The sequence below is a fragment of the Podarcis bocagei genome (assembly GCF_964188305.1).
Source record: "Podarcis bocagei genome assembly, chromosome: 1".
NCBI lineage: Eukaryota > Metazoa > Chordata > Lepidosauria > Squamata > Lacertidae > Podarcis > Podarcis bocagei.
This window is the reverse complement of record NC_138125.1, coordinates 131,306,099-131,331,743: the sequence shown is the minus strand read 5'-3', so window position 1 is coordinate 131,331,743 and position 25,645 is coordinate 131,306,099. Positions and strand designations below refer to the sequence as shown.

Here is a 25,645-nt window from a genome sequence, read left to right as displayed (position 1 = left end):
GCAGGGGTCATCATGTCTGGCATGCAGGAAGTGGACAGAGCACAGTATTCAATTTAAGTATGCAGTGATTCTTCCTGAGCTAAGACAGTGAGCAAAATAGTGTGGCTAAAATTTATCAAGACTCCTGAACTGTTGACCTCTGAAACAAACCACAAGTGAAGCATTCCCAACTGTGTAAGCGAGTTTGCATTATCCTGGCATTTTGCCTTCATGTTTCCAACAACTACTGGTTATGCTGGTTCTTTAAATATCACACTTTGATTTAGTTAATGAACCTGCATCTAACATTTCAGCTTTTAAGGGAGGTACCATGTATTTATACCACTTTTGCATGTTCCCGTTCCCTGCTCCCAAAAAACTTTTTTTCATTACTGTATGTAGTTTTAGGGTCTAATTACGTATTTTGCTTCATAACTTTCCTTCTGAGAGGGCTAGAGACTTATTTTTTAAAAAAAAACCCGAAATGGAAGTTCAGAGTCTGGGACCCTTAATGATCAGTAATGGAACTTCCTTCTTTTGTATGGCTTATTCATTTAATCATCCTTATTATCCAAGACTGCTCAGTGTTATGTTAGAGACTATCCTCTATGCTCACTTCTAATTCATTGTTATTACCTATTACTATTTTCATTAAACATAAGCACTATGACCTTGTTTTTGCTTTCTGGTAATTTGTACAGTTTTATCTATTTCTACTTAGCAGCTCTATTAAGTTTATACTATGAATCACTAGCATATCAAACTTTAGATTGCCATGTATTAAAAATTTCTATAAAGTATGCTTGAAAAAATTGTGGCTTGGCATAATTGTAATGTTGCCCAGAAGCCTAATAATGATTAAGCTATTGGGAATGCCCTATGGACATGCACACGGCTTTCCCAAGTGGGTATCCCCCCCACCTTTTCAATTTGACCATCGAACATTAACTTACATTAATGCTAACCGCCATTTGCAACAATGGATAGAAGCAGCTTTGCAAATTTGCTGATAACTATGGTCATCTTAACACCACTGAAGATGGAACTGTAGTTAGCTTTAGCTTGAGGAGGAGAGGGGGGGTGCAACAAGGAACTGGGAAGGAGTCAGGAGTCATACAATTAAGAGAATCAGAGCTTTTTTCAGGGTGTGTCATAGACCATCTGTCCAACCCCCTGCTCAATTCAAGAGTCCCAGAACTAGAGCATCTTCAAAATATGGCTAGCCAACCTTTGCTTGAAGAACTCTAGTGAGGGAGAACTCACCACTCTTCTAAGTAATTGACCCCACTGTTGAACTGTTCAATAAGTTTCTCATAATGTTCAAATAAAATATAGTCTCCTATAAATTAAGCGCAGCCCTGGCCTTTGTGGCAGCAGAGAACTGAGAAGAGTTATGTCTGCACTCAGCTGTTCTTCAAAATGAGGGACATTTGTTTGTAGATTCCTTTGTGATCAGAAGGCAGTACAGTGGTACCTTGTTTTGAGTCGGGGATCCGTTCCAGAGCCCTGGACACTCAACGAAAGGGATGCTCGACAAAGTGCCGCTCTGCGCATGTGCACGAGCGGCAAACCTGGAAGTATCCCGTTCCGGTACTTCTGGGTTTGCCACGGATGTTCGCCAAAATGGACGGTCGATAGGGCGGATGTTCACAGAGGTATTAAGGTAAAGGTTAACTTTAGGTCCAGTTGCGAACGACTCTGGGGTTTGCGGCGCTCATCTCGCTTTACTGGCCAAGGGAGCCGGCGTTTGTCCGCAGACAGTTTTTCCGGGTCATGTGGCCAGCATGACAAAGCCGCTTCTGGCAAAACCAGAGCAGCGCACGGAAATGCGGTTTACCTTCCCGCTGGAGTGGTACCTATTTATCTACTTGCACTTTGATGTGCTTTCGAACTGCTAGGTTGGCAGGAGCAGGGACCGAACAACGGGAGCTCACCCCGTTGCAGGGATTCGAACCGCCGACCTTCTGATCGGCAAGCCCTAGGCTCTGTGGTTTATGAGAAGATATATGTTTAAAAGTTTTACAAAAAAACTGCTACCTGCCTCTGAATATTAAGACCTTTGTGACAAATAGATTAAGTTATGTTTGTTGTCATTATTGCTGAATGCCATTATTGTTGAATGTTACCTTGTTTCACAAGATGGATCTCTCCTTCGCGTGTTTTCTCCCACAGACCATAGCAGGTGTTGCCTTTCATACACAAAACTGTACCATTCTCTTGAGAAATTCGACTTTCGCTAATTCCATGATCATTTTGGTACTGGTCCCTAAATGCACATGTTGTCTCTTCACTCTGTGCAGCTAAACAAGAAAACAAAAACAAGCAAGTTTACAAACCAGATTGTGGCACTGATCGTTGACAAAACTAGAAGACAAAAATATAGTTGAAGAACCTAGAAGAGTCATTTTCAGGGCTGACCCTTTCATTAGGAAGAGTGAGGTAGCCACCTCAAGTAGCTGATTTTGTTATCATTAATGGGCAAACAGACAGAGGTGCTGGTAAGTTTTTCTTCCATGTGCAGACAAGTCATGCTTGGGCACTATGTATGTTGGCTAGATTGCCTCAGGTAGCAAAATGTCTTGGCAATTTTGGTACTTCAGAACTTTGCATTTTTAAAAGCAATATCCAACTTCCTGTTAGGAGCTGCCGCTGGATCCAAGTGCAACTCCTATTTATGTGTACGGAAACATTTTCCTCTGCAATATCTGCTTTCCTTTCCTTTTTTGTGAATATGCTGTGCCGGGATAGTTCTTCCTTTCACACTAGAACACCAGAGATCACCAAGTCAGAAATATATTATACTTATCCAAAAATTCTATTTGCAGAACCATTAGTAACGAAGTGACACTGAGTACTACAGCAGAAAAAAACACTTAAAAGTGGCCTGCAGCAGCATCACAAGCTTGGTACATTTTATGGATTCATAAATGAAGATGCTTTAAATATTCAGAAAGGGAAACCGGATGAATAGGAATACATTCAGTCCCAGGCCACATTATCAGTAAATCTTAGATCATCATCATAATTAGTCTTCCCACTGAACATACATCTCCCTTGAGCTAGAATATTAAAAGATCAAAATGTCTTAAGATCCCAGAAATTCAAAGGAATTTTTGTCCACTTTTCTTTTTGATACACTCCAGAAATTAGGCCATACCTCATCAAAACAACCCTATATAATTATTTCATTAGAAAGAAAGACTCTTCAGAATGAAAGAAGCATTTAAAGTCCTTAAACTAGTGCACAGAATTTAAACTGGTTGAATCAATCAAAGCAAAATGCCTATTTTGTGCATTTCCAGATTTTTCATAGATAAATATTCACTGGGTTGCCATGCCTGAGCAAAGCATTGTGTAATAATGTATCATAAAACAAAGGGACTGGATAATAATGATCCATAAGTGACTGCCTTATTAAAATAGTGAAAGGGAAAATACACAAATGTGAAATTATTTTTTTTGCTTTAAATCAAAATTTTGCCACTTTCTGGCATCAAAGAAAAAATATGTGAACTTTCTGTAAAGGAAGAAATACACAGTAGCATTAATGTAGCATTTTTGACAGCAAATATCACAGTTCATATGTTCATTGTGCCTTTCAATATATATTCTTTCCACAAAATAATTTTGACATTAATGACCTAGAGTAAATAGAGTCAACTCAGATTTGAACTAGAACTATACTCAGCAACAAAGTTCAGTCTCTTTAGCAAAGCTACCTACTGATTCTATTCTTCAGTTTTCACTTTTATATATGCTAGACAAGAATCTGCATGTAAATCTTCACCTACCATTTAGGCTATAAAAGCAATTAAAGAGGGAAGGCTTTCCAACAGCTCTACCAAAATCACTGTGTATACATAGTCTCTTGCAGCAAAAACAATCAGAATTTTGTGGCCCTTGAAAGCCCTAACAAATCTATTTGTGTGGTGAGGCCCTGGGCCCACAGTTCCCACAGAAATAAACATACAAGCACAAATATGTTGGGTTAATGGGATAAATTAGGCCACAACTTTATTGGTTACAGATGTGAGCAGTTTGGCTTAGGCAACTGGGTGAAGCAAGACTATATCCTGACTCCTGCCCATCTGCAGGAAGTCCTGAAAGGGTCAACCACCAATAGTGGGAGCCTTGTGATATACATAAATTAAGAACATCCCCAGGGTCACCAATGGGGTTGTGGCATGACCCTAGCCCATGCCCAGGCTTCGGACAGGAACCACACCCCCGGATCCCTTTAATGGAACACCCTTAGCGTAGAGGGGCAGGCGGAGGCAACAGCCTCCCCTCCCATAACAAGGCTTAAAGGAAAAGATCCGGTCACGGACGACTCTGGGGTTGCGGCGCTCATCTCACTTTATTGGCCGAGGGAGCCGGCGTACAGCTTCCAGGTCATGTGGCCAGCATGACAAAGCCGCTTCTGATGAACCAGAGCATCGCACAGAAACACTGTTTACCTTCCCGCCATACCTATTTATCTACTTGTACTTTGACGTGCTTTCGAACTGCTAGGTTGGCAGGAGCAGAGACCGAGCAACGGGAGCTCACCCCGTCGCGGGGATTCGAACCGCCAACCTTCTGATCGGCAAGCCCTAGGCTCTGTGGTTTAACCCACAGTGCCACCCACTTACCCAATGCCTAACCTTACGAAGCTGTGCCGATTGCTACTAGGTAGGCAAAAACCAAATGGCTGGAGCCAATTTACCAAGTGGAAAAATTCCTACCCAGCCCCACAACCAGGCAACCGACATTAGTCATAGCAAGGCCATAGTCAAGCAAAGCAAGAAAGAGGGTGAGTGGGCTGGGAGATCCACCAAAGTAGATGATAGGTTAGCTGGGGGGCGTGACACGGCTGGGCTTCCTAGTGACATGGGCAGCATTCCTCCGTCCACTGCTGGGTAACTGTGGTCCTGGAACCCCTCCTGCCATCCAGCCCCCCTGGAAAAGGGGAGCTGTCTTGCGTGGCGAGGCCCCGGGCCCCGCAGTTCCCACAGACAGGAACCACATAATGTGAATAGTTGGCAGGTATATAAACGGGGAATAATGTAAGGTAGGAACTGAATGGCAATGAGGTGCAAAATTTAGAAAAAAAACCTTCAGCTAAGATTTCACTTCATGCATCTAATGAAGTAGTCTTGGGCCCCTGAGAGCCTATGCCAGAATACATTTGTTAGGCTTTTAGGGACCCAAAAAAATATTGTTTTTGCTACAAGAGACTAATGCAGAAACATTTAGGCTGCATACACACAATGATTTCTGTGGAGGAAATGACAAGGCTTCTTCTCTCACTGTTAAAGTAACAGAAAACCTGTTTCTATTACTATAACAATACAAACATAATTAAGGACCATAAACCCTAATTATCACAAACCGTGATTTCTGATTCTGGTTTGCTATCAAAGCACAAGCCAAACCTTGCCAATTCAGATATCATACCAAACTATAGTTTTCGGAGCCATGTTCGACATAAGGAATAAGCCAAATGACAACCTGTTCTCTTCTCTTAAAAAAGAAAATAAGCTGAAACTGATGTCCACTCTATTGATATATAAGGGTAGCACATACGACTATTTTATTGACATGAAAGGAAGCTGAGTTTTCTTTCTTTTTTTACAGAGCTATATAGGGTAAGCATTACTGCTGAATGTACTAAAGGGAGGGGGGGAGAAACATCATAAAAAGTGTTTCAAGCTAGTGTGGAGTATGTGTTACTCCTCATAGGAATTATACAACGGGTCCCCGCCCAAGAGTACTGCATTTGTATTATAAAAAGCTCCAAAACCAGTTTAACCAGTTTGACCAGAGACTATGGCAAGGTAATTGGCAGCTCTATTATGCAATTTCCAAATATCTGAAAATAACAGTGCAGCATAAACTCATTTTAAAAGTTTTTTTTTTAATTGTGACACCTCTTGCTGATAGAGCACCCAACACTATATTTACAAAGCAGAAGATTCACAGCATAAGTTGTCCTACACAAGACAGCAATGGATAACAATGTGTGGTGGTATTTGATAGCACTGATTTTCTAGGAACTTCATGTCACACACCTTCCCGTTATCTTACACATTATTTAAGTATTCTGCAAAAATTATGTCTTGCTGTGGCACATTACATGCTCAGAAATTGTCTTGACTACTAATGTAACCTTCCCCACTCCTGCCTTTCAGACATTTCTGAAGACAAAGGATTGCTCTTGCCTTGGTTTAAATAATAACTGTAGGTCTCTCTCTCTCTCTCTCACACACACACACACAATTTTATTCTCAAGAACAGATGCTTTGTGCCTGGAATGCTCAGCTGTCCTGTATTTTCTGATCCTTGGCACTGACTGCCAAAGAAACAAAGAAAGGATGTTGTTTCTATCTTCAGTAACAAAGGACAACACAGTTCCATGTGTAAATGTTAAGTATTTATGTTGTGACTCAAGGAAAGGAGGAAATTCACACATTTCACTAAGTGCAAATTATTTGCTCCTTATGAAATCTTGACTTGAGCAACTGTACACATAAATTAAAAGGATAAGAACTGGAGTTCTGCATCAAAGTGTTACAGTGTAATTTAGTATTCAAGCCACTCCATTACATTCCCTGAGCCCCAATTTTCCTCCCCACCACCCCAGTTAGTCATGTTAGCATTTTATGACAACTAAACATACTTGTGGGACGCGGGTGGTGCTGTGGGTAAAACCTCAGCGCCTAGGGCTTGCCGATTGCATGGTCAGCGGTTCGAATCCCCGTGGCGGGGTGACCTCCTGTCGTTCGGTCCCAGCTCCTGCCCACCTAGCAGTTTGAAAGCACCCCTAAATGCAAGTAGATAAATAGGTACCGCTTTCTAGCGGGAAGGTAAACGGCATTTCCGTGTGCTGCGCTGGTGCTGGCTTGCCAGAGCAGCTTCGTCACGCTGGCCACGTGACCCGGAAGTGTCTCCAGACAGCGCTGGCCCCCGGCCTCTTAAGTGAGATGGGTGCACAACCCTAGAGTCGGACACGACTGGCCCGTATGGGCAGGGGTACCTTTACCTTTAAACATACTTGTACACATTTGAAGCTTAATTAAAATCTTTTGGGGTTTTCCTAGTGGTCTCTATGGGTGCTCTATCTTCAGTCCCTGGGGACACTTTAAAATAACTTCTCAGTGTGAAACCAGACATTCAAAAGTTTTGCTGTGGGCTAATCTTTGGGAAAACACTTCCATCAAGAACCTGATAAATAACTGCTCCTGCATGGAAATAGTTAGGATACCCTGGAAACAATTTTCATAATAGCAGCAGCAGATTCTTTTGTCACCACAACCATGGAAAGTGCTTCTGTATGAGAGTGTGTAGTTGTATCCAAGGATAAACCAGGTTAGATATTAAGTTACTGAATGAGTGCATTGCATTCCCAGATCAGTGATGGCATACCACACTAAGAAAATTATTTCTAAATATCTGAACTGACCCACAATCTTTCATAAGACAAGATATTGGATTATTTAGTCCAACTCCTGTTCAAAAATAAATGATTATATACCTAATTCATATCTGGAAGAAGTACCCAACATTTTATTAAAATCACCTAGGAAGCTCAAACATCCTTCCTGAGCAGTTTATTCCACTGCAAAGCTGCTCTAAAATCACCATATAGCAATTTAAGGTTTTTGCTCTGTTTTAACGGGGTAAGATGCAAAAACTTGGGCAAGCAAGTGATCTGCCACTTCTTTTAGACCATCATTCTCAAATATATTGCCATTGTAATCTTCTTATTTGAACAAAATGTGCCCATTTCTCTCAGTTTTCCCTCTCAACCTGATTTTCTGAAACACATAATCTTGATAACTTGTCTCTTGTCAACAAGCTCCTTGAATTCTTTTGACCAGAATTGAATGAAAGCCTGCATTAAGTCTTACTAGAGCCACAGCACTATCCTTACTTGCCAAAATATTGGAAATAATGCTTTTGTTAATACAATTTTAAAAAGCACTGATATTTGGGGTCACATCATCACATTGTTAATTCATGCACAGTTTCTTATCCATTGTAGCATCTGAATTACTGAGAGGAGCAACTGTCTGGCCTCTTAGCACCCTTCTTATATTTATTCTTATATTTATATTATATCCTTTTTACCTCTTCTCATTTTCACATTTGACACTGTTGAGCTTGGTTTTGTTATTATCTACCCAACTCAGCAGTGTTTAAAATATTATATTAATCACCATGATCTAGTCTGCTAAGTGATATTAATTGTATCATGAATTCACAGCCCCTTGGAATGTATGAGATTTTCCACACAGTTCCAATCTGGAAACTTCATCCTATATTGCTTCTTCCTCATATATCCTTGTTGTATTATTCCTTCCTATTGCTGGTGTTCGGCTTTATTTTACATCACTAGGCTATGGTAACTGGGCCCACATCAGTCCATAGGGTGATATCCAACTGTGGCCATCCCCAGTGAAACAGATCTGCACACCTTAATTTTTTTCAACATGTTGCCAGCTTAATTATTTCTATTATTTGCTCCAACGTTTCCCCAAATGCAGACAAATGCAGTCAAACTAGCAAGCTTACACATTCCATGGGTGGTTTCCTTCCCCTCTTCTAAACATAAGACACTGTATCGCAGGTCTGCGTAACTTCTAACGAACCAATCTGAACACAGCTCTCCAGTCATTTACCGTGGCCTGACGGTTCCCCTATTTTTAAAGTTCCAAACAGACTACAAAAAGAAGTTTAAGCAAGCTTTGGGTGAGCAACCAAACATGAATGTTCTTTCCCCCAGATTTTAAAGTTGATACAGTGGTGCCCCGCAAGACGAATGCCTCGCAAGACGGAAAACCCGCTAGACGAAAGGGTTTTCCGTTTTTGAGCTGCTTCGCAAGACGAATTTCCCTATGGGCTTGCTTCGCAAGATGAAAACATCTTGCGAGTGTTCCGATTTTTTTCCACTTTCCCCCCCTTTTTCTAAGCCGCTAAGCCGCTAATAGCCTTTTAGCCGCTAATCTGCTAAGCCTTTAATAGCTGCTAATCCACTAAACCGCTAATAGCGCTAAGCCGCTAATAGGGTTGCTTCGCAAGACAAAAAAACCGCTAGACGAAGAGACTTGCGGAATGGATTATTTTCGTCTTGCGAGGCACCACTGTAAACCTACCCTGCCTTTAAGGAAGGGAGACAGGGGACAATGTTGGGAAAGCAGATGGAGAAGTTTGGTTACGTAAGTAAAAAAATCCTTCTTCTAGCAGAAGCACTTTGCTGCATACTGACCAATACGCATCCTAAGGAGATATTACCACACAATTGCTTCTCTGAGAAGGAGCTATGCTTGTTGGATGTATCAAATTGCAGTAGCGGAATCCCTATTTTTAGGGCAACAACAGAAGTTATAATAAAAGCAAGGCATTTTCCAGCAGCTTAGTTATATGAAATCTCAAATTGCTTCATGAAGTACTTACAAGTAATAGTTTTAGAACTGTAGCTACTGAATCCAAACCAGATTACTGCCTTTGGTTTCATAGATTATTCATTAATATTGAAACAGTACTTTATGACTTGATGCTTACAGGAAAATGGTATGTTGTAGAATTTCTTCTGAGCTCCCTTCTTCCAGGAAGGAAACATGTTCTCTATTTTACATGAGTAAAATGCTTTGATTTCAGGGAGTCAGAAGAGTATTTAGGATGAAAATGCTTTGGAAATGCATGACACTTCTTTTTCCATTAACCATTTTCTGAAAGTTTAATTAACCAGACACTGGTTTCAGAGATGTATCAGCCCAGTTCTGTTCATGGAACTCTCACATGAATGGAGGGGGTGGCAGCATTTTTTTTTTTCTGATTTCCCCCTACAGCCTTTAACAAAAGACTGTCCAGGAGGGTTGATGGAAGCCTATGAAACAATACAAGCCATCGTATGAGAGCATGCAGGGGGAAATGGGCAACTGGTAAAGAATGCCTCCATCCCTCCTGTTTCTTCAGCCCTTTCTGGGTTGCAGTTCACGGAAGGACTCCTTGCATTCAGGGAAAACCGTGATGGATCCAATACATTAGGCTTTAATAAATAAAATGTGATAATTTTTATATTTTTCTTCATGAATCATAACTACTAGTATTTGGAAAAAATGATTTCCCTTATTACTACTACTACTAAATAGAAAGGCTATTTTAATAGAACTGCAAAGAAGTTCCGATGAAGGTTTTTGTTAAGTTTCACTTTGAACACTTGACAGTTGGAATTTTGGTTTAAAAAAAAAACAAAAAACATTGAACAAAACCAATTTCCTCCTCAAAACGCATAACAGAGCATTCTCTGTTATTTTCCTAGCTGCGTCATTCCTAAGAGGAAACTGGAATTCAAAATGCCCAGCAACAGAGCTATAAATTCATTGGCTTCAGAGTGCAGGTACCCAAAATGTTCCCTCCAACTCTCATCAGCTGCAGATAGCATCATCAATGGCCAGGGAAGATGAAAGTTGGAGTCCAATGACCTCTGGAGGGAACCATGTTGGCTACCCTTGCACCAAAGGAAGAAAGGACTGATTCCTCATTAAGATAGAAAATTGTCACATCTAAACAAGTTCCCCATTCTTTCCATGGAATGTGCACTTTCTTTTACAAACTGGTGTTTTTAATCCTCCCTTCTCTTCCTTCTCCTTCCAATTCCATTGTTTATCAAGAAGTGCAAGCTATTCACATATATTTACACCAGTGACTTGTCCTGAATTAGTAATGTCTGCATTAGTCAAAAGCAAAATAATAGCTCTATTTCATACCTCTTGCATCAATGTTCCTGGAAAATGATAATCAGAATTCTACCACCACTGTTTCTTAAAGTTATCTTAATATAGATGTGAGATTAACAAGGAGGGCTCTTTTTTCATAGTTGTGATAACTGTGAAATAATGAATTGCAACGTATTTATTTTCCACATTAATACATATGAAGGTTTAATATCTGAGAAAGGAAAGGCCTTCTCTCAGTCCCATCACCCTCACAGGCACATTTAGTGGGGGGGGGGGGCACAATGTCCTACAAATGGACCTTGAGCTTGTTTGGAGGTTCTAGCAGGGGAGCGCAGCTGTCGTATACCCTTGACCGAAGAACGGTACACTCCTTCTATCTGGGATGGTCGTCCTCTTCCACCGAGCGCGCAGCTTCGGGAGGGACGCACATGGAGCGGTGAGGGAGGAAGGGGACACCCGCCTAGCCAGCCAGATCAGCCGAATCAACCGTGGCGATCAATGGGGTGACAGATGTCGCAGCCAGATCGCCCTCACATCCGGGGGGCACAGGAGATGGCCTTCTCAGTCACTGCTCCCAGATTTTTGGTGTGCGATTATTTGCTTTTCCAAAATATAAACAGTCTAGGGAAGCTAGACTGGCTCCCTCCCTACCTGCTGCCCTGCTGCCAGCAGGTGAAGACTTTTTTGTTCCAGCAGGCTTTTGGGAACTGACTGCTTTTAAAGAGGGTTTTTTGGGGGGTGTCAAAATAATGGAAAAGTAATGACACATTATAAAAAAACCTAAATATGCTTAAAGTCACTTGAAGTGATAAAAGATAATTTAGTATGAATTAAACTATGTTAAGCTTATCAGTTTTGCAAACATTATTTAAACTCTATTGCTCTATTTAAATGTGATGACAGCCCACTGCTTCACAATCATGCTAAAATGTAATAAGAATCTGAGCCACATAGTAGCTGCATAGCATTTATCAGAATGGGAAGAAATTGAACATCTTATCTTCGCCTTGGACTACAGTTCATGAACTTTTCTTAGACTGGCTTTTGCTTATCAGAGCTGCACTTGTAATGAACACAGGAAATACTATGGGGGGAAAGTAAAATGCTGCCGCCTTCCAGATGAGAAGAATTACTCAAGCACAAAACAATCTTTTATTTTCTTTTTAAAATTCATTTCAGGATACAATTGTAATTTCTTCCATTGGTATATTTTTCTGGAATAAGTTATAGATAACCTTAATTTATTTTTCTAATAAAGCAGGTAGCTTTCTAATCCTTTATGGACCAATGCTATGCTTGGGAAGCCTGCACAGCTAAAGCATTCCTCCTCCGAAGAAACAATAATTTGTTGCACAGGAACCCAAGAAGAGATCCTTCTAATATATATGCCCTCTCCTCTCAGGGCAAAATAATAACTGCCCCAAGCAGCAATCTCCAAAAGTTTCCATGCTGCCGCAGGTACCTCCATATTAGTGGGCTTCCACCACCCACCCCTCTGTCAACAAAAGTTAAGGTGGGGTGATATTTACTAGTTTTTGTCTTCATCAGAACATCTTAAAGAATTATACATATGCCAGGCATGTAAGCTGAACATCATAACATGCTCAAAATGTTAGGATACAACATCCCATCAAATAGCACATCCCAACAGATGTCAAAAAGGCAAACAACTACACAACTTTCTGAAGACATCTCAAGGAAGCCCTGTATCGGGAAGTTTTTAATGTTCGGTATTTACTGTGTTTTTAATATGTTGGCAGCCACCCAGAGTGGCTGGGGCAACCCAGTCAGATGGGCAGAGTATAAGTAATAAATTCTTGTTATTGTCATTTTGAACCTTCGCTTTTATTTCATATCATACTCCACTTACGTCTCCCCCTCCATCCCCTAATCATTACTTGTCTAAAATAAACTCTCCATCATATGGAATACTCGAGCTTGGCTAGCTGTTTTAGCCCACTGGGTTTCATCCACCACAAACTAGGCGCATTGCCAACACACTCTGTGCAAACAGTTCTGAGTAAACAGGGAGTAAAAGAAAAGATGAGCTCCCTCCCAGTTCCCCCAATCCCAGGATAAAAGCCTAAAGGCTGGGGAGGCCCATGCCCCCAATTGGCTTAGAGGCTCATAAGTCGGGGTGGTGGCAGTACTACCAGTAGTAGTCAGAGCCATGAGCGATGCTTTCCTTCCTTGCAAAGTAGATGTACACAGTGAGGAGCTGGGATGGGGGCAGGGTGTTATCTCCACAGTTGTGCTACACCTCTGAGGTGCTCCAAGTGCAAAGTTTTTTTAAAAAAATTAAGTACACGAAATAGTGTGGCCATGGGAGGAGGAGCCATCTTGCTTTGCACCAGTGATGTCAGACATTAACCAGTAAGTGCCTATGACACATGAGCAATTATATTCCATACCAGACTCTCAAATGACACACTAATGTGAGGAAAACAGAGACCACATTTTCTTAGCAATGAGCACTGTGGTTTGCCACAGAAGTTGTTACCTTGAGGAAAGACATCTGGATCCCTTGCAACAAGTGCAATTTACTGCAGAGAAAGGCCCTAGAGGCAACACAACAGAATCAACTTTCATGGCCAGGATGCTGCTACAGTACACCTATTTCACGCAAGCTACTCTGTGTCCACTGCAGCTAAGCAATTTATACAATCAGAGCACCAGACAGCAACACTGGGTTGATCCATCTGAAATGGCTGCATGTAAGTCCAGGCACAGGATAAGGGTGATCTTACAAAACCTAAACGCAACTGACTGCAAATGAATGTGAAAGTATGGTGGAACAAAATGTTCTGCAGAACATCATTTTCAATCAACATCAAATGTTATTACATGAATATAGAGACACACAGCCCACATAAACATGGCTGTCAAATACAAAGCTGATATGTACCTACTGCAATCTAAGTAAACATAAATATAAACTGAGAAGTTACCTGCTCCTATCTTATGTAAGAAGAGATTCACAAATGTTTGCTTTGCTTAGTAGCCAGTCATTACAGGAGATCATGGTCGGCAATCTGTGCTGGGCTAAAGTGAGAGGCAGAGGGAAACTCGGGCTGCAATCCTAACTTCCCCGAAAGTGATAGGTGGGTTAAGGGGTGGGGAGAGGACAAAGCAGTGTCCTCAGCCTGCTGGCAAAGAGGAGTGCCATGAAGAGGATTACTGTGGCAGAGACCCAAGCTTTGACCAAGCAGGCAACAGGCTACAACTGGTGATAGCCAGAGTAGGGCCCTGAAATAGGGTCTTCCATGGCTATTAGTGGAGCTGTGCCTCTCTCTTGCACCAGCCTGGAGCTGGTGAAGCAAAACAACAACAAACCTAAAACATGCAAAGCCCTCTACTATGATTGGCAGAAGCTGACTAGGCTTATGACATGGGTAGGCAAGCTAAGGCCCGGGGACCGGATCCGGCCCAATCACCTTCTAAATCCGGCCCGTGGACGGTCCGGGAATCAGTGTGTTTTTACATGAGTAGAATGTGTGCTTTTATTTAAAATGCACCTCTGGGTTATTTGTGGGGCCTGCCAGGTGTTTTTACATGAGCAGAATGTGTGCTTTTATTTAAAATGCATCTCTGGGTTATTTGTGGGGCATAGGAATTCGTTCATCCCCCCCCCAATATAGTCCAGCCCCCCCACAAGGTCTGAGAAACAGTGGACCAGCCCCCTGCTGAAAAAGTTTGCTGACCCCTGGCTTATGATGTGGTGCTCTGCTGCTCCAATTGCCCTTGGGGTAAGGACTGATCTTCCCCTCTGTCTCTCTCCAAAGCCCAATAAAAAGTGAGACTAGTTTAGGGTTGCCATCTTTGGTCTGGCAAAATACAGGGCAGAATGCAGGGCAGGACTGCATACCCAAGTGTGCTTGACCGGGACATCTAAATTTTTATCATGAGAGCATGACAGCCATTTTGGTTGCCATGATCTCACACACTTTTGCAGTGCAATTCCCCCCTGAAAAAGGCCCATCTCTTCAGGTTTTTTAAACTATATATGGTGCTAGTGCTGCTGAGTGGCAACTTGGATCAGACTGTGACCTGGTAGTGGGTCAAAACACACCAGCTGAAGCCTAGTAGATATCATTTTGACTAATTCAGGTCTGATTGCAAACCATATGCCTATGCCTCTCTGATAAAACTTTATTTTTGCTTCACCACCACCACCATTTATTAGACTTGTTACCTGAAGGTCTCCTTGTTACCTGAAGGTCTCCAAGTAACATACATCTCATTTAAACACACACACACAAATATGTAATACAAAACATGTACAATTCACAGTATACGAATAAAAATTAATTCAATGAAAGGAAAGCATAGGCGGGTCTCCTCACCACTTTAAACTCATAGCGATCCTTTGCAATAGGTTAGGCTGTGAGATAGTGACTGGTTCAATATCATTAAGTATGGGGGGGGGGAATTTGACCCTGGATCTACCCAGCCTACTACTACTACTACACAATGGTGATTTCTTGTGAATGCTATATTGCTATTTGGAGATCCTCCAGTTACGACAAATAATGCAGCTGAATTTAAAAGGTAGAAATGAGCTTTTAAAAAGTTGGCAGGGCAGGTGCAACATGCCATATACAGTGACTACTGTGGAGATAGAGAGTGAGGGGTTTTCATTCTTACCACTGCTATCAGAAGGCCCCACAATGCAATAATAATAAAAGTGTAGGCTGGCACTTACACAATGATTCCACACGCACACCCTTACTCTATGGCATATTTGACTGGAGTCCCAATCCTAAAATACGGTGCTTTATGACAAAAATAGAGAGTTTCATTTCTGTTTTAAATGTGAGGTGGTGTTCCACCAACTACTATCATACCAGGAATTTTGTTCAGAATTTTACATGAATTCATTGGATAGTAGAAATTTAGTTACTTTACTTGTTAAACGAACGTATTAATAATAAATGAACAAGCAAAATACATACAAAGTATGCAAAAATAAAGAGGTTTAGCTTCTACAAAGCTATTTTGTTCAAACCAACTTCATTAATCCACATTAGTTTACATTACAAAGAATCTTAGACAATAGACTGTCCAACAGTCCCTAGAGACCCCCAGCTAACTGGAATAAAGTCACTTCCCAGAAGACAGAGGGACTCCTGTTCTGCTTCAGCTCTTTCTCAGCAAGTAGCATGAATCTATTAAGCAATCTGTTGCTATACAAAAAGCAACACTGTTTTATCAACACACAGTTCTTGTAATTGCAGTTTATCTTGTTTCACTAGCTTAAATGAGATGGGAATACGCTAAATGTGAACAGAGATGTTATTCCTCACATCTGAATGTAAGTTCAGCAATAAGCTGTTAAGCAATATACCGTTAATGAACAAATTATACTTTACCAAACTCATAATACCTCTAAGTTATTTAATATGTTTAATCAATGTAAACAAATATAATTGCATAAAACATAATATCCCATGAACATGGTGGGCAGGAGAAAGAACACAGGAATACAATAAGCACATACAAAATGCGAATTACCTGGTTTTTTTAGAATTTGTGAATGCACCAGATTTTTAATTTATCATGTGCTCTCCAAGCTGTTAGGATGAATAACTTTAATCGCTTAAATAAAACATGTGTAGTACTAAGGGTCACAAACATTACAATTAATAGCACACATGGACAATATCTGAGAGAACTCCCAGATTTCCAACTGTGCTGCAGAGATAAGAGAACATAGTTCAAAATTCTTAACATCAATTCACAACTCTTTTCACCAGAAAGCCACTTCTTACAGCTTAAGATAGACTTAGGCTGTTAATTTGCAAAACAAATCAGCTAACATAAACAAATACCATCTCTTGCAGCTGCCTAACATCACACTGCAGCCAATAATGCATTTTTTCAGGCCCTGAAAGCTTCAAAAAAAGGCATGAGAGGACAGGAACAGCCTCACAGTGTATCCAAGTAACAAACTCTTCATGCCATTTGGTCAGCCTAACGCACATTAGAAGCACATAGCCCCGCAGCTACAGTGGTACCTCGGGTTACATACGCTTCAGGTTACACACTCTGCTAACCTAGAAATAGTGCTTCAGGTTAAGAACTTTGCTTCAGGATAAGAACAGAAATCAGGCTCCGGCGACGTGGCAGCAGCAGGAGGCCCCATTAGCTAAAGTGGTGCTTCAGGTTAAGAAAAGTTTCAGATTAAGTACGGACCTCTGGAACGAATTAAGTACTTAACCCGAAGTACCACTGTACTTAGTTATACTAACTAGGTTTCAGTGTACAATCTGCATCTCAGTTGCTCCATTCAAACACAAATCTTCCAGGTCACGTTTACTTTCTTACGTATTGCCTTATGCAAGATGCAAAATATTAACTATCAATCCTCAAATAAATGCATAAAACATCATTTTAGAAATCACTTATTGCAGGGGTCAGCAAACTTTCCACTGTCCCTCAGACCTTGTGGGAGGCCGGACTATTTTTTTTGGGGGGGGGACAAATTCCTATGCCCCACAAATACCCCAGAGACACATTTTAAATAAAAGCATACATTTTACTCATTTAAATAAAAGCACACGTTCTAAAAACACCAGGCAGGCCCCACAAATAACCCAGAGATGCATTTTAAATAAAAGGACACATGTAAAGGACTCATGTAAAAACACCCTGATTCCCAGACTGTCCGCAGGCCAGATTTAGAAGGCAATTGGACCAGATCTGGCCCCCGGGCCTTAGTTTGCCTTAGTTACACATGTTGTACTATATATCAAACAAGTAGAATTAAAAACACTCAGGGTCTCCAATACTAAATTCCATGTACTTTCCTCTCTCATATACTCTTTTCATCCTTCTATTTTCTGCATTTAGCCACCCCTTCCCCCAGCTGCATAGATTTTTTACAAAGAATAGTTATTCCATGAGCAATTAAAAAAAAATTGGTTGACAACTCAAGGGGTGTGTGGGTAATCATATGCCTTTTTGTGACTAATAAAAAACTAGCATCTGGATCTTGGAAAAGAAACATATCTTATACACAGCTACACAGAACTTAATACAAAATATTAATTCCTAACTAAACCTGGTGGGTGAAACTGCAAGTTCTTAACCCAAGGTACCACTGTACAGCTAAGTGAGGCTATGGGCTTATGTCTCCCACACCCAAACCCTACATTCTTGACAGTGCAGTTCACTGACTATCCACGTCTAACATGTATGTCACAAACCTCATGTCATAAGGTCAAAATAGGTATTGCTACCAAAATCAGAATGAAGTTTTCTCAATATGAATGGAGTTTCCTAGATCTTACAGTTCAGACCCAAATATTCTGGCAACTATCAAGAAAATAGTATTTTTACTATCTCAGTTATAAAAGCTATGCTTTCTGACATAATAGTCAACATTCAAAGTTAATAGCTTGTGTGCATGTCTCTTTACAAATTTGTAAGTCTGTATTATAATTTCAACCATAAGATGGATAGTTTTTAATTGAATGAACAAGTTCATATAATACTTTATATTTGATTTTAAAATATTAAGCATCATACACTTTGACTGCTTCAGTTCACTCACTGCACCACTCACTGTCTTATACAGTGGTACCCCGCAAGACGAACGCCTCGCGAGACGAAAAACTCGCAAAACGAAACCTTTTTTCGTTTTCGAGTTGCCTCGCAAGACGAATTTCCCTATGGGCTTGCTTCACAAAACGAAGCTTGCCCCGGGGACAGCGGGTCTTCTCTTTTGAAGCAAGGGGCGGCGGGGAGATCGCTTCTCCCCACCGCCCCTTGCTTCAAAAGAGGTCCGGGGACAGCGGGAAGTGCTTCCCGCTGCCCCCGGACCTCTTTTGAAGCAAGCGGCTGCGCTTCTCCCCGCAGCCGCTTGCTTCAAAAGAGGTCCCGGACCACTTTTGAAGCAAGCGGCTGCGGGGAGATCGCTTATCTCCGCAGCCGCTTGCTTCAAAAGAGGTCCCGGACCTCTTTTGAAGCAAGCGGCTGCGGGGAGATCGCTTCTCTCCGCAGCCGCTTGCTTCAAAAGAGGTCCGGGGGCAGCAGGAAGCGCTTCCCGCTGCCCCCGGACCTCTTTTGAAGCAAGGGGGTGCGGCGAGATCGCTTCTCCCGGTGCTCCGAAGCCGGGCGGGGGGGCGGGAACACCTGCCCCAGCCGCCGGGCTCCGGAGCGCTGCTGCGAAGCCGGGCGGGGGGGGCGGGAACACCTGCCCCAGCCACCCCGCTTCGGAACGCTGCTCCGAAGCGGGGCGGGGGGGCGGGAACACCTGCCCCAGCCGCCGGGCTCCGGAGCGCTGCTGCGAAGCTGGGCGGGGGGGTGGGAACACCTGCCCCAGCCACCCCGCTTCGGAACGCTGCTCCGAAGCGGGACGGGGGGCGGGAACACCTGCCCCAGCCACCACGCTTCGGAACGCTGCTCCGAAGCGGGACGGGGGGCGGGAACACCTGCCCCAGCCGCCGGGCTCCAGACCGCTGCTGCGAATCGGGACGGGGGGCGGGAACACCTGCCCCAGCCACCCCGCTTCGGAACGCTGCTCCGAAGCGGGACGGGGGGCGGGAACACCTGCCCCAGCCACCCCGCTTCGGAACGCTGCTCCGAAGCGGGACGGGGGGGGAACACCTGCCCCAGCCGCCGGGCTCCGGACCGCTGCTGCGAAGCCGGGCGGGGGGGGTGGGAACATCTGCCCCAGCCACCCCGCTTCGGAACGCTGCTCCGAAGCGGGACGGGGGGCGGGAAAACCTGCCCCAGCCACCCCGCTTCGGAACGCTGCTCCGAAGCGGGACGGGGGGCGGGAACACCTGCCCCAGCCGCTGGGCTCCGGACCGCTGCTGCGAAGCCGGGCGGGGGGGCGGGAACACCTGCCCCAGCCACCCCGCTTCGGAACGCTGCTCCGAAGCGGGGCGGGGGGCGGGAACACCTTCTGAAGGCAGGCGGGGGGCGAAAGTCTTTGTCCCCCCTGCCTGCCTTCCCAGGGGCTTTTAAATCGCCCCGGACAGCGGAGAAGTCCTCCGCTGTCCCGGGCGATTTTAAAATGCCGCCCGCCAGCATTTTAAGATCGCCCGGACAGCGGAGAAGTCCTCCGCTGTCCCGGGGTTTTTTAAAATGCTGGGGGTGGGAAGAAAAGCCCTTGTCCCCCCCCCCCCCAGCCTTCAGACTGTCCCCGGACCTGGTCTGAAGGCGGTTTCCCTAGGAACGCATTAATTGATTTTCAATGCATTCCTATGGGAAACCGTGCATCGCAAGACGAAAAAACCACAAGACGAAGAGACTTGCGGAACGAATTAATTTCGTCTTGCGAGGCACCACTGTAATTGTACAATTTTTAAAAATCTCTTTTACTGCTTCTAAAAATGGGGCTCAAGTAACTACAAGCTCAAAATGATGGGGGAAAGCATCACATATAGTTGGCAAATGGAATCACATTCTCTTATCAAACAAATTCTTAACAATCTGAATTCGTGCATAGGCATGTCTGGAAAAACTATTTGCTCTACCTAGGCTTTATCCAGAATTTGGACAGACAGCCTCAAATGTTTGGGGCATGATTCTTCACAAGGCTATGTAAAAAATTCAAAATTATTCAGGACACAGCACCATTTTTTAAAAATAGCCTGCTTGTCTACATCAACTTCAGTGTGGATGTTTTCCAAATCACAGCAGTTAAAAGTTATGTGTAGCTGGTCTTCAAACCATTCAAAAACTGCAGATGAGGAAACTGCGGGACTAAAAAATGGAAGGGCTCCAGAAAGACTCTTCTATTAGTAGTGCAGTATACAGGTCTGCTGGGAAATAAGTGTCAATGAGTTCAGAGGGGCTTACACCCAAGTACCGGTAAGTGGACATAGGACTAAGACCACACTATAGAAACACTTGCTAAAGACAAGTAGCTAGAATGAGTAGCTAAGATTAAGTTCTAGTAAAATTCAATTCCTAATCTAATCTTTATTATGGCCTTGTTTTGGTTTGGCAGTGTAAAAGTCTAGATGAGTAGCTGATATTTGGTTCTAGTAAAACTCAATTCCTAATCTAATCTTTTCTACGACCTTGTTTAGATTTGGCAGTGAGCAAAGTAAGAACATGCAGCTGTGCTCAGGATGCAGTTAAGAGACTATGAGATTCAAAGTATTAGCTACCCTTTAACAAGGTACTTCCTCAAAATTCACAAAGCTTGTAACATTTACAGTGGTACCTCTTGCTGCAGACACGATCCGTTCCGGGGTGCCGTTTGCACCCTGAAAAATCCGCAACTAGAGGGTGCTTCTGCGCAAGCACAGAACGCGATAGAGAGCTTCTGCACATGTGTGAAACACACAGAATGCTTCTGCACGTGTGCGGCAAAACCCAAAACTAAACATTTCCGGGTTTGCCGTGTTCACAAGCTGAAAAGACGCAACATGAATCTGACACAACATGAGGTATGACTGTACTGTAAAATTTGACTTATAGGATTTTGCAGCCGGGCAGCAGATGAAAGCGATACATACTTTTAAATATCCTTTCTGTACACCAATAGTTTAACCCAACTACCATGATTTGTATAAATGCTATTGATACATACTGATACAGAGTTCAAGAAAAGTCACTAGAAGAATGTGCTTTTATCTAAAGAATTCACTATCTCCCTTTAGATACTGTACTTAGACTTTTAATATGACAGGAACCAATATATTCTTATGCACAGTTAGCCTTCAAGTTCAGTTATAAAACTATGATTTTAAAAATTACCAGTCCATTGACTTACCCTTAAATGTCCCCACTCCACTGAATGGATTAGCTAATGTTTCTGTAAGGCTTTATACCCTCTTTCAGCTATCTTATCACCAATATCTCTTCAACCTCCATTTCTCATCTTCATTTGCTCAATGTTCTGTTTTTATCAAAGATCCATTCAGAGTCCATGACATTCACAGGCACTGCTGCTTCTGAATTCCTTCCTGCAGTCTTCTAAGCTTGGCCATGTTAGACGATTAATTAAGAGAGAAATATGCATCCTCAGATCAGATTTTTAGGGAACATGGTGGGCTGTGGGGAGAGTGGTGGATAAAATGACCTCCCCTATTCCACCAGTGGAATTCCTCCACTAGATCATAATCCTTCTGCCGATGAAAGGAACCCTTCTGTTCACAGAAGGCCAAGCCTGGATCCAACTCCTTGTGTCTGCTGATTACAAAAATAGATTTACAGGGGAAACCACATTGACTATGAAATATCCGAAGCTCACCTAAATGACAGAATTATGATCTATTGTCTTGACTTGTATTTGTGTGATAACTGCTGGCAACAGTTGCCCATACTTGCTGGAACTATATTTTTATAACCAGTCACACAAAATTTTGCACTATCCAATCAGTATGCAGCTTGGCTCAGTTCCTCAAGTCATCTGAGGCCATCTGATGTTCCTCAAGTCATCTAGAGGTATCTTACAGACATTTTTCTGCAACACAGGAGCTTCTTATTTACAGCACACATTGCTACTGTGGGGACTGATCTGTGGTGGGAGAAGAATCTTGCTTTGCAGCAAACTTCCAGCTCTATAATTCCCCGTAAATTCATTCCTGAAAAACTGTTGAAATAGACAGAAACCCTGTGCTTTTTTGCCAGCTGTGGAGCCTATACAACATTCACAGAGTCAAAAACAAAAACAATATGATTTTAAGAATGAACTAGTAAACAATAAAATGCTGATCAATGCATACTAATGCACAGTAGCAAAACTCAATTATTATTTTTTCCCTGACATTCACATGAAAGAAAACAGAAAAGACAGCATTATCACAGGAATATGTTTTTAACAAGTGTCCTGATAACAAATAAAATCAAATTATCTTGGGGTATAGAGTGCACGAATGGCAGCAAGGAGCTAAATCGAAAGGAAGTAAATACCACCACCTTTTGGGCCAGACTATAAAAGGCCCCAAACTACTCAGAAAAACTCTGCTGAACGATACAGTGGCTATGTATTGGAGGCCGCAAAGTATGCCTTCTTTGCTTCCTTCACTGCCACTGAGTAGGTTCAGAAATGAGCACTCACCAATGTTCAATTGCATTCACCTGTTGTTTTCCTCCACTTGTGTTCAAGCCATCTCCCAGCCTGTTTCATTGCCATGAGCTCTGGAGTATACCAATGAGCCATGTGGGCTCTACAAAGCAGAAGAGGGTGCTCAGGGGCACTCATGTCAACAGTCTAAGCCATTCATATTGTAAATTCCACCATTTGGTCAGGGCTGTTAAAGAGTATGTTTATATATTGCACCTTTTAATCATTTGTGGAAGCATGTAATATACACTAAAAGGTAAAGGGACCCCTGACCGTTAGGTCCAGTCGCGGACGACTTTGGGGTTGCGGTGCCCATCTCACTTTATTGACCAAGGGAGCCGGCGTACAGCTTCCAGGTCATGTGGCCAGCATGACTAAGCTGCTTCTGGCGAACCAGAGTAGCGAATGGAAACGCTGTTTACCTTCCCGCAGGAGCGGTACCTATTTATCTACTTGCACTTTGACGTGCTTCCAAACTGCTAGTTTGGCTGGAGCAGGGTCCGAGCAACAGAAGCTCACCCCGCTGCGGGAATTCCAACTGCCGACCTTCCGATCTGCAAGCCCTAGGCTCTGTGGCTTAGACCACATCGCCACCCGCATCCCTCAGTATACACTAGGTGCTGTAAATGAATAAAACACACAGCTCACAATCTTTATTTGTTACTATTCTGGAAATTACTACTATTGTATCATTTAATACCTTCTGCATATTTTTAATAAAGTATTAAATTAACTATCGGACAAAATACAAAAACAGGCCTTATTGTTAGGAATTAACATATTTAATTACTGCATTGAACGCTGAATGAAATTAGGCCTGCCATCCTATTTACACTTATCTGAGCATAACAACACAGAGGGACTTCTGAGTACATATGCATAGGATTGCACAACTAAAGAATCTATATACGGTAAACAGGTCACAAGGCGGAATTTATTTGCTGTTAAAAGAGGTCAGACTTTTTAATAAATTACCTGTTCACACCACTCTCTTAACTACACTAAATCATACCTAGCACTACTAACAGAGAGAATTTAAACACAACAAGCCTACTTAGCAGCAAATCCATAAAAAAAAATCTGTTGTAGGAATGGATCAGGAATAATTCAGAGCTGTGAAATCTGAGGAGAGAATGACTTGTGGTCTCCAAATATAATTGGTCCAAAGCCTTGAACAGTTAACTCCAGCTGAATTCGGCTATGGGGTGCAGTGCTCATCTCCGCTTTCAGACCAAGGGAGCCGGCATTTGTCCATAGACAGCTTTTCTGGGTCATGTGGCCACCATGACTAAACCACTTATGGTGCAATGGGACACTGTGATGGAAACCAGAGTGCATGGAAACGCTGTTTACCCTTCTGCTGCAGGGGTACCTATTTATCTACTTATGCTGGTATGCTTTTGAACTGCCAGGTTGGCAGGAGCTGCGAAAAAGCAACAGGAGCTCACTCTGTTGCACGGATTTGAACTGCCGACCTTACGACCGACGAGCCCAAGAAGCTCGGTGGTTTAGACCACAGCGCCACCCATGTCTCTTAACGATGTACACCTAACACTTTTTGGGTATGCCTGAGAAGTAGAGCATGAATGTGACTAACACGTGTATCATATGGGTATACTTGCAAGGCAGCAAGTATGTCAATGGCGTTAACACCCTACTGAGTACCGTATTTTTCGCTCTATAAGACGCACCCGACCATAAGACACACCTAGTTTTAGAGGAGAACAAGAAAAAAAATGTTCTCTCCCTCTCTGTGCAGCGCCCCTTCAGCAAAGTGGCAGCAGAAACGGAGCCCCTTCCCTCTTGCTCTCCTGGCTTCAGCGAAAGCAACGCGAAACCTCCTGAGCACAGCGAGAGTGCTCCCGTTACGCTCAGGAGGCTTCAGGAGGCTATCCCTGAAGCCAGGAGAGCAAGAGGGATCGGTGTGCACCAATCCCTCTTGCTCTCCTGGCTTCAGCGAAAGCTGCGCAGCCTGCATTCGCTCCATAAGACGCACACACATTTCCCCTTACTTTTTAGGAGGGGAAAAGTGCGTCTTATAGAGCGAAAAATACGGTATATGCTCAATGCCAAACACATAATTGTCTCTTCACGATACAATAAAATGTGCCCCACAGATTCAGTGAAACACACAAAGCTGTAAAGAAAATGTGGTAATTCACATTTGGAAATGGAGGAGTATAGAAAGATGGTAATGAAAATTCTGTCTGGATCTTGACAGGCAGCACACAAGTGAAGAGGCAACAAGGGGCTATTCTAGAGAGAGAAAATAGAAAATACCTAGTTTTTTAAATGAACTAGAAGTTGCTTATTAATAATGAGAGACCAAACATAAGAAGAAAAATATGGAATGCTCACAACCAGTATATTAGAGTCATTATTCACAATACCCTGGGGAGTAAAAAGAGTGTAACTTTATATGTGGAAAAGAAACAATGAAGTATTTTGCATTCTATTACATATTACATTTCCAATAATCAGCAAACATTTTGACACCAGGCTATTTTTAAAATAGGTGAATTTCAGTATAAAAATTATGTATAAAATCATATATTTATAAAATAACATATGCTTTATTGCTAGAATAAATTGAACTATTTTCCCTTTTATGTAGTAATGTGATGAGCTGAAAAGGAATGAAAAAGCTCCCAGCATAAATCTGTCCATCTTAAAATAAATTTCATAGTGCAGCACAATTTGAAATGTGGTCTAAAAAATCAAGTGCTTGCTTGCAGAGAAGTGACCTGGAAAAGCTAAAAATATATCTGTGATAGTCTTTAAGCCTCTGCTACAATGGACATTAGCTCTCAAAGAATTTCTTTTAAAACCATATTATTTATTTAACCCATATTGTTTTGTAACTATAGCACAAAAAGAAAAATAAGCAAGTCATTCCTTAGAAATACTTTATTCTGCCAGC

The 25,645-nt window shown here is 42.5% G+C and overlaps 1 protein-coding gene across 5 annotated transcripts in view; it reads right to left on the bottom strand.

Moving 5' to 3' along the window:
- BMPR2 (bone morphogenetic protein receptor type 2) overlaps positions 1 to 25,645 on the bottom strand; it is an 83,501-nt gene that overhangs the window by 41,851 nt on the left and 16,005 nt on the right. For all 5 annotated transcript variants that reach the window (XM_081205709.1, XM_081205706.1, XM_081205708.1 and 2 more), the window contains exon 3: positions 2,106 to 2,279. In XM_081205709.1, coding sequence (XP_081061835.1) covers positions 2,106 to 2,279 — 174 coding nt within the window. The remainder of the gene's footprint in view (positions 1 to 2,105; positions 2,280 to 25,645) is intronic.